At 36.8% G+C, this 17,054-nt stretch overlaps 1 protein-coding gene across 4 annotated transcripts in view; it reads right to left on the bottom strand.

Moving 5' to 3' along the window:
• Positions 1 to 5,175: 5,175 nt before the first annotated feature.
• Positions 5,176 to 17,054, bottom strand: part of NELL2 (neural EGFL like 2) — a 433,912-nt gene continuing 422,033 nt past the window's right edge. For all 4 annotated transcript variants that reach the window (XM_070454537.1, XM_070454534.1, XM_070454535.1 and 1 more), the window contains exons 19-21: positions 16,418 to 16,594; positions 14,777 to 15,001; positions 5,176 to 5,297 (exon numbers count right to left, since the gene is read on the bottom strand). In XM_070454537.1, coding sequence (XP_070310638.1) covers positions 5,247 to 5,297; positions 14,777 to 15,001; positions 16,418 to 16,594 — 453 coding nt within the window. In that variant the 3' untranslated portion in view covers positions 5,176 to 5,246. The remainder of the gene's footprint in view (positions 5,298 to 14,776; positions 15,002 to 16,417; positions 16,595 to 17,054) is intronic.

Genomic DNA, 17,054 nt, shown 5'->3' with positions numbered 1-17,054 from the left:
ATTTAACTATGATTTTATGATATATGCCTTTTGAGTTTATTTTAAACCATCCCAAGGTCAAAAAGCATTCTCCTAAAATCTCTTCATAAATTTGTTTTGCTTTTTATATTGAGGTCCTTAATCTATGTGGGGTTGATTTATGTGAAATAAGGCCATAATTTTATGTTTTTGCTTTTCCATAGGCAATTTCCACATGCTCAATTCTTCGGCATAACCTCTGTCACATATGAAACATCCATTTGTCTATGAGATGCTTTCTGAAGTCTTGGTGCTGTTATATATTGACCTGTCTTCCATTTATTCCCATAACAATGACTCAATTTCTATAGCTTTATAGTCTTGATATATGGTAGGATACCAAGATAGATGATATATGAAATATAGATAAATGATATATGGTCTTCTCTGCCCTTAGATATAATTCTTCAAAATATTCCTGGCCATTTGCTTTTCCATAATAGTTTAGAATTTTTTTTTTCTTATTAGAACTACCGGGGAGAATGAATTGACACTTTTTTGACACTTAGTCTTCCTACCCATTTTTTTCAATTAAGTAGATCTCTAATAAATGTTTCTTCCTTCTCACCCTCAACGCTACCTTCCTAGCCTATTATTATCATCTTGTTGGAAATTCTGCGGCATAAATGTACCTCCTACACCCATGCTCAGCACACCCCCTCACCCTGTCCACTTACCTCATCTTATTCTCCACAAATGGCTTAGGTTAATTCTTTAATTGTCATTAGACTATGTCACAGCTATGCTCAAAACTCTCTAACAGCGTCCAAATCACAAAGAATAAAAATGCTAATCGCTAACGATGGCCTAGGAAGACCTATGTGATGATCACCAGCCGCTTCCCTGACCACATCCTCTGTCTTTAAGTCTCAGCTTGCTCACTCCACTCACACTGCGCATGAGGATGCGCCCATCTCAGACCTGCTCACACACTCCCTCGGCCTGTCCTCCCCCTGCGACGTGCAGATGCCTCACTGCCTCACTTCATTCCAGTGTTTGCTCTGATGTCACTTTATCTTAGAGGAGACTTCATCCCCACCCCACCTAAACTATCGCCTGTCCTATCACTGCTCCACTCAGCTTAATTCTTCATAGCACCTATCTTCCCCTGGCATAGCATCCACTTATTTAATTCTCTGCCCCCCAGAAGGATGTGAATTCCATGAGGAGGGCAATAAGGAGATGCTTCCGCTCTGTACACACTCTACACATTGTGGCATCTATATTGTTGCAGTGAAATTGGTTCATTACGCAAACTCTTCAGGCAGTGCCTAGGTATATTCTAGGATTTCAAAGATTCGTTCACTGTGGTTTTTTATTTTTCCACAAGACCAGGAATTTCTTTTGATAAACTTATTCCTGAATTCCTTATATATTTTGAAGGAAATTATGTTTTCTGGTTTTCTGCTTTCCCTATTTATAGCTGTTTTTTGTGAAAGAGAAAGAAAATTAGTCAAAAATAAACTTGTTATCATTTCTATTTCTACATCTAGTCACACTCTGAGTCCAGAGTGTTTTATTAAAAAACCTAGCACTGCAGATAAAAGGAGAGCATGTCTTAAATGCAATATTTTTGGGGTGACAGTAATATATTGTGCCATTTGTCATTCAAAATAAAGAAGGACTTAAGAATCTGCCATGCAAACAATCTTTTGAACCATGATTTAACCCCAGCACAAAGATAAAAGGCTTGGAGGAGTTGCCACAGCCTCTTGGCAAATACAAGATATATAGGAAACTGAAACTCAAACTATCTTATTCCAAACTCTTCCAGTGGTTCTATTCTTTGCCAATATATTTCACCACAGATCCAGACCATTGTAGCTCAAAGCTCTCCTGTTTTTCTACCTGTATGTCTGTTAAGTAAGGGCAATTATTCTGCAAAGAGGTGACAATTCCTTTACTGAAGATATTGAATTCTAGGGCAGAAAACAGTCCATCAATATTGAAAGGTCAGTAAGAACACAATGAGACAACTTGACGGCAACAGAGTGACTACCCAGCGGGAGTGTTCAGTGAATGAAGTGTATACAGAGCACAGCATTCACTTATTGCCTTCAGGGATCTTTTCAGCATGAATCTCTCTGAGATCAATCTACTACTGTGCCACTAACACTTTACATTTGAGAAATAAGAAAAATACAAAGTCTTGCTCTAATAAAGGTTGATCTTATCAATACTCAGTGCTAGGTTACCAGGACTGGGACCATGCAAGTGTCTATGGGACCTGTTGATCTCCAGAGGAATTCTCAACTAGTCAGAAACATGGAGCTTTGGGGGTAATCCTTAGTGACTTGAAGCTTATTTTTTATTCCACACATGTAATCTCAGTTTTGTTCAACTGAATAACTTCTGCTATTCCAATATACAGAGAATCGATTGCTGTTTTAGAGCTTTGATATACCATCCATTTTTTAAGGCCAATTACAAGGTGTCTCAACTTTGTCTTAACCAAGTTACTGGGAGATGAAAGGAGTTAGATGATACTGTTTGGATCATATTGAACAAAAATATGTGATTCTCCTTCCCACTATATAAGGCAAAGGAAATAGAAATATGGTAGTCTTTCAAAAAGGATGACAAGTGACATGGATTACCATTCATGAATTACCAAAGAATCATATTCAAATATTCTTGTGTTTTTTTTTCTTTCAGAAAAGGGAAAATAAAGGAAATGTAGTAAAGACTTTTTCCACCAAAGGCTGCTCTTAAAAGAGCCAAGTACCCCCAAATTAAATTCATGCTTCTTAGTTCTCACTTCCCCACAACATTGGCATAATTCAACCATGGCATTTTGCCAATTATCTCCAGAGTAAGAAATAGGGCATTTAACAACCTCTTTCTCAAAGAACAAAGCCCTTAAGAAGCAATTGATTACTGCTCGCCTGGGTAAACAGCAATTCTCCTGAGTATCTATTATTTATGGGATAAACCTTGAAGTAAAAAATTCAATCTGAACACATTTATTGCTTTAATAGTCCTTGGAAGAACATAATCTTATTTTCTCCCTCTTTTCTTCTCAATGTTATGAGTTCTCTTTCTTTCAGAAGTCTACAGAAATCAGGCTCTGAAAACCACCAATACACTCAGAGCCCTACACTTATGACAGAGGGGAGTGTGCAATTCCACCTTGTTTCTTCTTCTAGAAGGCATAAAACATCTAAATGATGAGTATATCCAAGTATATGGGTGTAAACTGTGAGTGTGGATACAAGTACACACACATGCAAATGCACATATTTCATACTTTTCTCAGAAAAGCAAGTATCAATAAAAAATATTTTTATGGAAATTTATATGAAATCCCAAATCTATATAAGGAAAAAATACGTGGAAAAACTTTCAAATTAATATCTTTTTGGAGACTATATTGCTAGTTTCCACAGTTAATAATACCTGCTCAAAATAAACTTTATGCTCTGCTGAAATTTTTAGTCAAGTATAAACAGGCTGCAGAAAAAAACATTTATAAGTCCAGGGAATACTGAGAGATACTTGAATTGACACATTCAGTAAATACTACATATGCCAAAGTATTAAGACATTTACAAATTATCCTTTAGCTCGGCTCCTATGAGGTAATTTTCATAGCAATGGGGGAAAGGCAGTTAAATGTCACTTTACCTTTTCCATAGCTGGTGGGAGTTACATCTTGTCCACTTTCACTCTTTTTCCTTTAAAGAAGTCTCTATGCAACTAAAATTTAATAAGATTTGTATTTCTTTTTCACCCTAGTGCAAAACATACAAATAGGGCAATATTGTATTTACCATCACTATTGAGCATCTGTAAGTTTACTTTTTCCTCCTGAGATTCTGGTGCATCAAAAATTTTAACATGTAATATCATAATCCCTCCTAACACTGGGATTCTTTAAATTTTTATATCAAACTGTGAAGGACGAATTTTTGACGAGATTCCCAACCCTCACATACTCCTTTCCTTATGGACATCAGTCAGAGTCCTGGCAGGAAACAGATGGCACGCTCAAGCTGGCTAATTAAAGAGAGTTTAACAAAGGGACCATTTCTAAAGAGGTGAAAGGAAACAGGGAAAACAAGAAACTGAGCAGGTATCCACAAAGACAAAGCAGCCAGAGTTGTTATCATCCCTAAAGCCAGAAGAAGCAAACAGAAGTTGGGAGAGAATAGCTGAACAGGGAGGGCCAGCTGTCAGGAGACGTCGCCTTCACTGACACAGCTAATCTGGCAGTGACCTGACCCGAGAGGAGCCAGCAGGTTGAAGAGCCAAACTTTCTCTTTCTGAAATCCTGCTGGTGGTCGCCACTAGTCAGACTGAATCAGAATTCAGAGGACAAGAGAACCTATTAATATGATGTACATAAGTCAGTCCCCAGGATATGAGGTAGGGTAAAAGGCAACCTAGCGAATCCACAGAGGCAGAACAAAGGTCTCCTTCACACCCCCCATTTAGGCATGTAATATAGCAAAAATCACCTTTCAGTTTGGGAGTTGGGAGTATTTCATCAGCAGAACTAGAAAACAATTTGTATATGGAAGAATGTGTGGGGGGAAAGGAACACATTAAGCAAACACCGGGGCATGTTATAAGGTAAGAGAAATATTTATTTGATTTTACACAAGAACGAGCTTATACTGAACAAATTCAACCAAATATTAAGTGCAGTAAAACAAGGAAATAGGGATGAGTTCTCTTGTTAGAAAATAGTAAGTAACCATGCCTGTGCATTATTTTTATCATGACAATAATGTTTCAGATTTCTTCTCAGAGTGTATATTGTACATATAACATGTTACAGCTTCTTTGCTTTGCTTCTGAAAATAGAACTCATTCACCGCCTTACATTTTATTTTCTGCAGTGAAGAACTGAACTGATTCATGAAGATTCTGGTCTAGAGGAGTATTTTCTGCACCAGTGAAGCCAGAGGCTTCCAAAGCTCCCATAAGCTCAGGCTTTATGTCCAGGGGTCATGATGTCATGGTATGTATTTCACACCCATTCTTCTACATGTTTGACGTCAGACACCGCTGAGGTGGAATTCTCGTCCAGTTTTGCCCCAAGCCTTTTCCTTTTGTGATTTTCTCAAGCTCCATGAATTTCATAATTGAAAGTTCACTCAGCTAATAACAATGCTGCACTTAGCTGCCCACAAATCATCCACTTTAAGTTTTACCTTTTTTTTTTTTTTGGTCTTTTTAATGAAAGAACATTCTTTAAACAGAAATTTCCAGTGAGACAGTTAACTTCACAGTTCCTGAAGGCACTGTGGATCCACTGAGCAACAGATGTGGCCATTCTAGAGAAAAGACAGGGGAAAAAGGCACAGTATGAATTTTTAAGCCATTAGTCAGTACTCACTAATTGTTACACATAACTGAATGGTTTATTTGCTATTTATATGCGCCTGAAAGTTCAATGTCCTAATCACTTTTCATGTCTGGCTTAAAACCCAACTATGGCCAGTTACTTGTGGTAAATCCTAGGCTAGCTTCACTTACTCCACGGCACTCTCTCAGATCACATTTGTTCTTGTATTTGCCCATTCACAAAATAAGCACTGAGGAACCTGAGCCCTAGCCATGCTGATGAATGGAGCAGACGTGCTTGCTACGCTCACAGGACAGGGCCTAGAGTTTTATCCATTAACAATCAACTGTACAATCAAAAACTGTAAAAAGTGCTAGAAAAGAAACAAACGGCTGCTGCTGCTGCTAAGTCGCTTCAGTCGTGTCCGACTCTGCGACCCCATAGACGGCAGCCCACCAGGCTCCCCCTTCCCTGGGATTCTCCAGGCAAAAACCCTGTGATGTTATGAGATTAGTAAAAAGCCTGGCTACTTAGATTAGGTGGCCAGAGTAGAATTCTATATAGAAGTGATGTTTAAACCAAGACCTCAAGATAGTTCTGTGAAAAAGTTATGCCAAGAGCACAGGGAACAGAATGAGTAAAGGCTTTAAAGTGAAATGAGTTCTGTTTAGTTAAGAAGCCTAAAAAGGTTCTGTCTTGGCAAGAATTCTAAGCTGGTGAAGAAAACTGTAGCAATCAGGCGAGGAAAACAGGGAAGAGCCAAATAAGCATAGTTGGTTTTTATAACAAAGTACCAAAATAGTATAAAAAATAGTATGAAGAAGGCTGAACACCAAAGAGCTGATGCTTCTGAATTGTGGTGCTAGAGAAGGTTCTTGAGTGTCCCCAGGATTGCAAGGAGATTAAACCAGTCAATCCTAAAGGAAATCAACTTTCAATATTCTTTGGAAGGAATGATGCTGAAGCTGTAAAACTTTGGCCACCTGATGCAAAGAGCCTACTCATTGGAAAAGAACCTGATGCTGGGAAAGACTGAAGGCAAAAGGAGAAGGTGGTGGCAGAGGAAGAGATGGTTAGATAGCATCAGCAAGCTCCGGGAGATACTAGAGGATGGAGGAGCCTGGTGGGCTACAGTCCATGAGGGTGCAGAGTTGGACACGACTTAGCAAAGGAACGATGACAGCCAAAATAGTATAATGCATTACAGAAAAGAAAAAAATTGTATCTTATTCTTTTGAATTTTTGCACTCTTACTTTCTTCCACTGGCTCACTAATAATAATGATAATGTTAGTATTGTTACCACAATCACAAGATGATAATATCCTTCTACTTTTTGAGTGCATACTCTGTCAGAAACTTCACCAGACACTTTAAGTACATTATCTAATTTCAACCTCAGAGCATTCCCAGTAGGATCACTATTAATAGTGATGATTTTTAGGTTCAGAAACTGAAGATCAGAAAGCTTAAATATCATGTCCAAAATCTTACAGCTAATATAAGGGTACAACTGGGATTAAAATACAGGCTAGTCTGACTCTAAAACTCATCTTCTGTTTGATATATTCCGTCAGATAATTGACTTTACCTGAATGAAAATGTATCAGACCTTAATATGATAAAACCAAAAGGTTCAGATAAAACTTAAGAAAGGACTTTGATACTTTAGCCTTTGTTGAAGCTTACCAAATAAGAGAAAAGACAATCTATATCCAAGAAGAATATTATCAATTTAACTTAATCCCCTTTCTTTTAAAATTGTTATTAAGCAGAATTCTTACTCTGATGGCAAAACAGTGTGATAGACAACCATTTCTTAGCTCTCTAGCAGTGTTTTAAAGCTTTGTTGTTATGCTCAGAGGCTGAGGATTTCTGACCATAACCTGGTCATGTGATCTTTCCCAATTCACTGACCCAATGAAGGGAGAGGTGTACCAGTTCCCAAGAATGTCAATTCCTCAGATTGTATGGGTTTTAAGCAGAGAGAGTTAGGGAAATTTCTGGAGTATAAGTAGATTTTAGGAAGAGAAGATATATTTCCCCAAATCTTCGAGTAGTGTTTTTCTTATTCCCTATCAGTATGTTCTGCTATAGGAACATGAATGCTACAGATCATGCCATTGATAGCTCCTCAATTCAGGAAACCTAGTTGATATAAGAAAGAGTAATAAAATATTCCACTGGGGTTCCAATTTCAGTAATGGCGTAGTTACTTACACAAGACTATCTCTCATATGGATAACTATAAAGTTTGGACAAAATATAAAAATTATTTAAACCAATGAATTAGTGACTAAAAGCAAGCAGACACTGGAGGAATTTCAATCTCTGAAAGGAGGAAAATGTATTGTGTGAGATTCATTTCTACCTGGCATTTTTCCTTAGGGCACTGTCTAGTCTGTGAAACTTAGGATAACTACAACTCAAGCAGAAAGCCACAATCTGATAGGCTTTAGATGTTGGAGGGCAACATTTAGGGCTGCCAAGGTGCCTGGAAATTCAGAAGGAAATATCTTAGAAAGGAGGGAATGAATCAGCATGTAAACTCCCCTCAAATCAGTGGCTGGTCTTTGAATTGCAGAGGAGACTCTAAAAAGACAATCAGAGAGTCACAGCTTGAAGTTGGAAAGCTCTGAGCAGATATTTCAGATGCTGCTCCCTGTGGGTAGTAGTGCTTAAAATCTGTGTCCTACCAAGTTAGAAGGGACTGATAAAAAATTTCAGACTTTCATGTTTAGGAATAAAACAGTCTCAAGATTAAGAGATTCACCCTAGAACTAAGGGCACATCTGGAATAGATCTAACTAACATAAAGTCCAGCCTTCTCAACTGCAAGTTTATTGGTTGTAACTTGAAATCTGCTAGAACAACAATAGTCTTCAGGGGAAGCGAGCAGAATGGAGGACCTATACTACATATGGTCCACAATATCCAATAAACCATAACCATTATTAGCTTTGTGAAAAAAAAACAGAAAAAAGTGACACATCAAGGGAAAAAGTAGTGAAAGAGAAATGACTCATAGTTAATCCAGTTGGTGTAAATGCAGATAAAGACTGTAGCCCACCAGGCTCCTCTGTCCATGGAATTCTCCAGGCAAGAATACTAGAGAGAGTAGCCATTCCCTTCTCCAGGGGATCTTCCCGCACCAGGGATTGAACTTGGGTCTCCTGCATTACAAACGGATTCTTTACCGTCTGAGCCACCAAGGAAACCCAGATAAAGACTAGAAAGTATCTATTACAAATGTGTACAAAGATGTTAAGAAAAAAAAAAAGGTTATAATGAATGAAAAGGTTGTAAATTGCAGCAGAGTAATGAAACTAAAAATAAAATTAAATAAAAATTCTGGAACTGAAACGTACAGTATTTGAAATGAAAAATTCATTGGATGGGCTTAACAGAAGATTAGAGATGGCAGAAGTAGTGTGTAAATTTGAAAAAAAAATAGAAATTATCCAATCTTTAAAACAAAGAGAAAAGGATTGAAATAAAAATAGAATCTCAGTGACCTTCAGGGTAATATTAAACCATATAACACGTGTGTGATTGGAGTCCCGGGAGAATAAGAGGAAAAAGGTGTGGCAGACAAAATATCTGAAGAAACAATGGCCAAATTTCTCTCAAATTTGGTGAAAAAAAAAAAAATCAACTTAGATATTCAAAAAGCCCAGCAAATCCCAAAGAGAACAAAGACAAAAAAACCACACTTAACTGTATCATAGTCAAAATTATAAAAACCAAAGGTTTATTATTTTAGTTGTTGCATAGGCCAACAACAAAAAATAACAATATAAAGAGTTATAGTTAAGAATCTAAAAGAAAAATTAAAATCAAATAATAGAAAAACTTACATAGAGCTAATATAAAAATAAACAGAAGGAAAGCAAGTAGATACTTCCCCTGGATACGTAAGAATATAAAAAAAACAACACATGGAACAAGCAGAAAACAAATTGCAAAATGGTGGCCCCTAAATACACGAATATCAAAAACAATATCAAATATAAATTGGCTAAACACTTCAGTTAAAAGACAGAAACTGCCACACTGGATTAAAAAGTAAGAACTATTTATATATTATCTACAAATATGCATTCTAAATATAAAACTATAGACAGGTTGAAAGTTTGATGAATCAAAACAATATAGTGTGTAACAAGTACCAGAAAAAACTGACTTCTTATCTAGAAATCTTGTGAGAGATAAAGAGGGATATTACATAATGATAAATTGGTCAAATCACCATTAGACATAAAATAATACATACTGTGTGATACACATACGAATTTTTAAATAGGCAAAATACATTTGGGAATAATATGTATAATGAAATAAAATTGAGGTTTCCTATAGGAATAGGTATTCCCTAGAAGTGGGCAGAAAGGTACTTGCTAGACTGTTGAAAATATTCTATATTTTGATTCATCAAATATAAAAAATTTGCACAGAATAGCTATTATTTCACCTTAACAAACATTACCTTGATAAAACCTAGAATAAAAGGTGATCCACTGAAACTTAGGTTGCTAGGAATAGTAACCATCCACTGCCATAACATTAAAAATCTAATTATTTTTTACACAATAACAGTAAGTTTTCTTAACACCCTATTTCTGGTTATATTTTATTGGTCAAGAAGTCCTCATCAGTCTTTGCATACTAAACTTTATAAAATCAAGATTAGAAGACAGTTGACTTTCAGCTTTCAGTAAAATGTTTCTATATAATATACACAAAGCATAGAATATTTTATTAGCATATATATTTAATATAGGTTTTATAGAACACTGTTATTAATACATTAATGTTTATAAATTATATAACAGAATAAATATATGTGTAATTATAATATATATACACATATGTGCTATAAATTGTTATTGTTGTTCAGTTGCTAAGTCATGTCTGACTCTTTGTGACCCCATGCACTGCAGCACACCAGGCTTCCCTGTCTATAAATAATCTACATAAAAATGAATATAATTGGAGAAGGAAATGGCAACCCACTCCAGTGTTCTTGCCTGGAGAATCCCAGGGATGGCAGAGCCTGGTGGGCTGCCGTCTATGGGGTCGCACAGAGTCGGACACGACTGAAGTGACTTAGCAGCAGCAGCAGCATAGATTTCATTTCATATTTTTCTATTTTCAGCCTTCTTGTAATCAAAGTGCATACATAATTACACAGAGTATTTTTATCTTAATTTTCATTATAAGCATTGCTGGTACTTGAACGATTGAATGATGCAATCATATATATAATGCACAGTTGTATTATATACTACATTTTGTTGTCATTGTTCAGGCACTCAATCGTGTCCCACTCTGCGACCCCATGGACTGTAGCACTGCATACCTCGCTGTCCTCCACTGCCTCCTGGAGTTCATGTTATATCATATGCTGTGTGCTTGGCTGTTCGGTTGTGTCTGACTCTTCACGACTCCACGGACTGTAGCCCACCAGGCTTCTCTGTCCATGCGGATTATCCAGGCAAGAATACTGGAGTGGGTTGCCATGCCCTCATCATAATTTATTTAACCATTTTTCCATTGTTGGGTATTTTGGTTTCTTTTTGATTCTGCATGCCAATTAATGTTGAGGTGAATATTAAGATGCACATAGTTTGTTCCATATTTTAGATTGTTTCTTTTGGCTGGATTCTGAGACTCAAGATTAATAAAATTTTCTGGATATTTCTGTGGAGATGGGGATGGGACTAGGAGGTATATGTCTGGCTCTTGATTGTATTTTTCAATGTCACTTACACTGCAAAAGAACTACAATTCCACTACATCACTGTTAACATTGGAAATTATTGTGCATTTTTTTTTTTACTGTAGTATTTGGAAATAATAAATCATTATGTTAGTTTATATTTGTTTCAATTATTTAAAAGCTGAATGCTCTCCTCTTTTTTAACAGTTGTATTTTTTAGTGAATTGTTTATTCATCCTCTGTTATTTATGGGAAAATAAGTATTTTTAATTTTTATGTTTTTAATCTAATGAAAGACATATCTGCTGAACATGTTTTTTTCCAGTCTCTAGTTGCAATTTTATACTTTGCTAATTTTGTCTATCTATAGAAGCTCTAAATTTTTTGAGGTATATTTTATCACTTTTAAGTTAGAAAAGGCATCTTCCTTCTAGAATTTTGATAAATATTTGATTACTTATCTTTGTTTTGATTTATTTTTAATATTTAACACTTTTCCCACATGGGAATTGTTTTGATACATAGCATGATAGTATATACAACTTACATCCCTAAAAATTGCTATCCAGTCATTCCAGTCCTTATAGAATAATCCTTTCTTCTCTTTTGATCTACAAAGCTCTACTGACTATACTGCTCCTTGGTAGCCCAGATGGTAAAGAATCTGCCTGCAATGCAGGAAATCTGGGTTCTGATCCCTGGGTCAGGAAGATCCCCTGGAGAATGGAATGGCAACCCAATCCAGTATTCTTGCCTGGAGAATTACATGGACAGACAAGCTTGGCCAGCTACGGTCCATGGGGTCGCAAAGAGTTGGATACTACTGAGTGACTAACACTTTCACTTTTTATTTGTCTGCCTCCTGGTGGCTCAGACTGTAAAGACTCTGCCCACAATGTAGGGGTCCTGGGTTGGGAAGATCCCTTGGAGAAGGAAATGGCAACCCATTCCAGTATTCTTGCCTGACCCTCTAATATCTCCTCCTTCCTTATTTATCAACTGGGTACATCCCTCTTTATTGCCTGGAGCGCAAAGCACAATTACCTGAAAGCTCTCTAGAGTGGTGTAGTCTCTATCAGATTTAGGAAAGATAGTATTAGTAATTCATTTCTGATGCGAGTTCAACTTCTGAATGAAGGAAACTTCTTTTTTTTTAAATCTAAGCAATTTAAATTTAAAGGCATCTTTAAAAAGGAGAGGGAAGCTCTTAACCCTATCTCTCCCAGCTAACTCTTAACTCCTCAGGAAGTAAAATTGGTTCACTTGTTGGAGAGCCTCTAAACACAGTTCATTCTTCCTTCAGAGCATCCTTCACAGTGAGTAACGTTGTCTCTATCTGTTTCATGACTTAATGTTTCTGTTGTCCACTACCAACAATAATAATAGCCAACATTTATTGAGCACTTACTCTGAATGTGTATGAAATGTGTAGGAAACTTTTTGTGGGGATCTTTTCACTTAATTCTTAAAGCAACGTTCTCAAGTAGGTAATATCATTATTCTTATGTAAGTAATAGTATTCCAAGTTTTAGGTGAGAAAAACGGAGTCACAGAGAGATTTATAAATGTCTCTTGGGGTGACACTGCTAGTGTGGTGGACCAGGCTCTGAATCCAAGTAGCCTGATTTCAGATGCCCCATTCTTCACCTCTAGACCAGTGCTTTCCTGTAGAATATTCTGCCATGATAGAATTGTTCTCTGCATGCTCTGTCTACTATGATAGCCATGAGCACATGTGAGCACTTGAAATGTGGCTTGTGTGACTGAGGAACTGGATTTTTAATTTAATTTCAATGAATTTAAATAGCCACATATGGCTTCTGACTACAGTACCAGATAGCAGAGCTCTAGACGATAACCTGCTGGGGAAAAAATTTCCAGGAACAATTTTTGCTGTTTTTGGTTATCATTCTACCCTGGCACAATACGCCACTCCACTTGTATTTATGGACTACACCAATAACTCAGATGTGGTAGGATGGAGACAGTAAATGCAAATAGTGCTATGACAGTATCGAATTGTGAAGAATGCTTACCTCCAATGCAATCTCTCAAGCCTATTTGGCATAAATCTTATTTTTAAAATAGCAAAAAATAAATATAATAAAATGACTATTAGGGACACATTTGGTAGCATTGAGCATATTCTTATAACTCAACTTAATAAGAAGGGAGAAGGGAAAGGGCATCAAATAGTAACTTCTGAGAAATGGCAGTTATCTGACAAGAAGTGAATTTAATGCTACTAGGAGTCAAAAAATCCTAGTTGTTTGTAAGGCAGTGAATGACCAGCTCATTCACACTCTTTACCCCCAGAAAATACTGTAATATTTGCTGCCTATTACTGATTGCATTTTTCTTGTTAGAAGTATCTGTCTGAGCTATATCTGGTGTGTTTTACATTGCATCACTCAGTATATATTTTTGTTGTCACTGCTCAGAACAATAATCTAATAGTAGATTAAGAGTGTAAAGAGACTCAAATATCTTTGGCAATTAAATGTCAGAAAGTATTTCCCTATTAATCATTAATGCTGAAGTTTCTAGATAATGCACCACTAAATGCATTCAAATGTATTCATATTAAATGTATATTAAAGTGGCACTGCATATACATTGCTAGTAACTTTTTGAAGTAGAAGTAACTTTCAAATGTGCTAATGCACTTTTAGAAGACTGCATTAAATGTTCCTCCCAAAAAGCTGTGCTTGATTGACAAATTGCATTGATTGAAAGAGCTAGAAATTTCGGTGTGAAATAGATAATAATAGCATCTCAAACTTAAAGCATTTCATATTTCTTTGTCCTGTTACATCAAGTCACTCTAGTAAGAAATTTGTACGATGTGAATCAGAATTAAATTGTTCTACTGAAAAAAATTTTTAAATGCAAATGTTCATTTAAAGAACCAGAGCAGTTAGAGATATCTGGCTGTGCTATGCTGGGAAAAATCTGACATCTTTGCTTTCCTGTTGTTGTTAAGCTTTCCAGATTATTAATTTTAATGGTGATTCTAAAACTTTGACTCTGAAGTACAGTGACCACTGAATCAAATATTTGTAGGAACAATAATCAAAGTAAAAAGCTTTCAACTTTGTCACCATTTTTGAATTCTATATACCTTGTCTACATTATCAGTATTTTTGTTCTCAGTGTAGTAAAAGACATAATGCTTTATTTTCCTATGAGAATAAAAAGAAAAATCTTTATAATGATTTTTCTCCAGCTGTAGGAATAAAATATGGTAAACAACAAGTCTTAAATTTTTCAGCTCAATGTAACTGACCACAACAAACCAAGAAATAGCCCATTTTTGCCATATTGATTTTCACTTTGGAAAACACAGTATGTTTACCTTGTTGATATATCTTATATCATAAAAAGACTAGATAAAAATCAATAAAATAATATTGTCCTCTATCATGAAAGAAGCATGAAGCTTGGTGTTGTATTATTTTTTTTAAAAGATGTGTACAGTTAGATGCTTTAGGGCAATTTACATAGGTTCTTTCTGTTCCAGTGATATAAATAACCATCATTCTGGTTTCAGACCAAGCACCTTCTTCTCCCTGAAAATGCTTTAGAGGATGCACAGGACAGTCAGCTTTGGCACTAATTAAGCTGAGTGGTCCTCCTCCCAACTCTGAGCAGTAACTAGGAAGGAAGGTGCTTCCCACTGGCCACATTAATAGCTATGATTCCTGGGCACAGCTAGCCAAGTGCTCCCTACTTGAATATAGTGGGTTTTACCTTGCATTGGCAGAGAGTACACTCAGTGCCATGTTTGATCCAAGAGGACCCAGTGAAGCGGACCACATTCATCTCGTCCAGGCAAGTTTTGGTGATGTCATTGCGGATGGTGTCGGCCTGGCAAGGGTCGGTGACACAGCGCGGGCAGCACTCATTCTCGGGGAGGACACTGAATTCACACTCCACCTCTGGGCAAGGCAGGGGCCAACAGTCAACTTCCCCTTGCTATAAGGAAAGCAGATGCACAAGGGTAGTGGGAGAGGGAGGGAGGGAACGTAGTGTCTACTGAATACTCAGTTACTCAATTTCTCTGATGGACATTCATACTCAGACCTTCACAGCCATGAATGTAGGGAATCCACACATGAGATCTATACTGTAGATGGATTATGAAACAGTCTTTATGGGTTAAATAAGAATAGCAATACAGGAAAGCAAAAACCAATTATCTTAAAACAAGCAAATGGGCATGTCCTCTCTTTCCCATGACAAAGAACTGTTTACTACAGAAGAGATTTTTACTTAGCTTTTTTGCCTATGAGATGCTTTTTTCTTCCTTTCAATCTTTTATCCTACTTTCTCATTTATTCCCTTCTGCAAAAAGAAAGTTTTGTCCACTGACAAGAAAATAAATTGAAATATGAAGGAAATTTGACAGTTTTTCTTTGTTCATTTATACATTTCTCAGTGTATGGACTTTGGGAAAAAAAAAACAAAACTAGGAGCTGATTTCAGTCATTTTTATTCCACATGGGAAAATTGTGTGAATTGGATCTTTTTAAAATTTAGTTCCCACCTGTTTCCTATTTTCTTCATAATTCTGAGTCTCATAGACTTGGGAGATGAAAGCAGCCTTCAGGCACAAAACTGACCTTGCTCTTTCAATTGATTTTTGGGTTGAAAGTATAAAAAGGAAGCAACAAAAAAGCATTGCCTTAAAAGTATCCTCACACAAATAGAAAGGAAACCAGTTCTAACTTTAAGACTAGTATCTATGAAACTTTCTTCTATAAAGACATGTAGATGAATTTTCATTTACACCATAGAAAGAAGCAAAAAATTCGGCCACATGAAAAATGACTGGGGTCTTCTTATCAAGTCTTTATTTTCTTTTTAACCTATTGTTTCTAGTAGAAGTTTCATACATATATACATTCAACTCTAACATTCTAATATTTACTGCAAATTCATACTATGTGTAAAACAGGGTTACTGCAAGAATAGTACTGACAGTAACAATTTTTAGAAAGAAAAAAGGCTTTGTTTTTGTTTTTTTTAAGTCAGAGCATAATTGACAGAAATGGATTAACAAAAGGTTTACTTGGAAAAAAGGATTTTTTTGAATGCCATTGTTCTGTTCATAACTGTCTTTAAGTAAACCTAGGCTGAGTGGATTGGGAAAGTGAGGACAGCCTTTTCTTCTTTGGCGCTCTGGAGATTGTCCTGAAAGACTGACATGGCATGGTATACTGCATCTACCCCTGGATATGCCTTCTCACCTTGTCACCATAACTAGGTTCACCTTCTGTAACTTTCAGCGCCATGGCCAGCTACTGAATATTGGTGGAGGGGCAGGGAAGGTTGCTTTCCTACTTTGACTCTGGGCTGAACGTTTCCTGAACTTCAGGCAGCCAGACTCACCAGGCAGCGGCACTGCTGGCAATTCTGAACCCAGGTGTCGCCACTGTTGTACAAGGTGTCCCCGTTTTGATGGAGGCACTGACTGCTCAACCTTGGGTCACACTCAGGGCAGCAGAAAAGATCAACTGTGGGATTCTCACAGTCACAGACCATCCGTCGACACATGACAAAGCCATTCTGTATGACAAGGAGAAAACGTTGTTACCAAAAGCCTCTGTTTCTCAGGATACTGATATCACATGTATGTGGGTGTGTCTGCATGTGTGAGTACCTATGTATATAAACATCCATGTATACATTATATATATGTGCTGTGCTGTGCTAAGTCACTTCATTCACGAACGACTCTTTGTGAGCCTACGGACCATAGCCCTCCAGGCTCCTCTGTCCATGAGGATTCTCCAGGCAAGAATACTGCAGTGTGTTACCATTTCCTCCTCCAGGGGAATATATATATCTATATTCATAATTATATCTATATTCATAATTATATCTCTCTCTATATATATACATATATATTACATAATATATCTAAAATTGGGCTTCCCAGGTGGCGCTAGTGGTAAAGAACCCGCCTGTCAATGCAGGAGATGCAAGAGACATGGGTTCCATTGCTGGGCCAGGAAGATCCCCTGGA

Source organism: Odocoileus virginianus, chromosome 24 (genome assembly GCF_023699985.2).
Source record: "Odocoileus virginianus isolate 20LAN1187 ecotype Illinois chromosome 24, Ovbor_1.2, whole genome shotgun sequence".
NCBI classification, from domain to species: Eukaryota; Metazoa; Chordata; class Mammalia; order Artiodactyla; family Cervidae; genus Odocoileus; species Odocoileus virginianus.
This window is presented reverse-complemented; position numbering and strand designations above follow the sequence as displayed.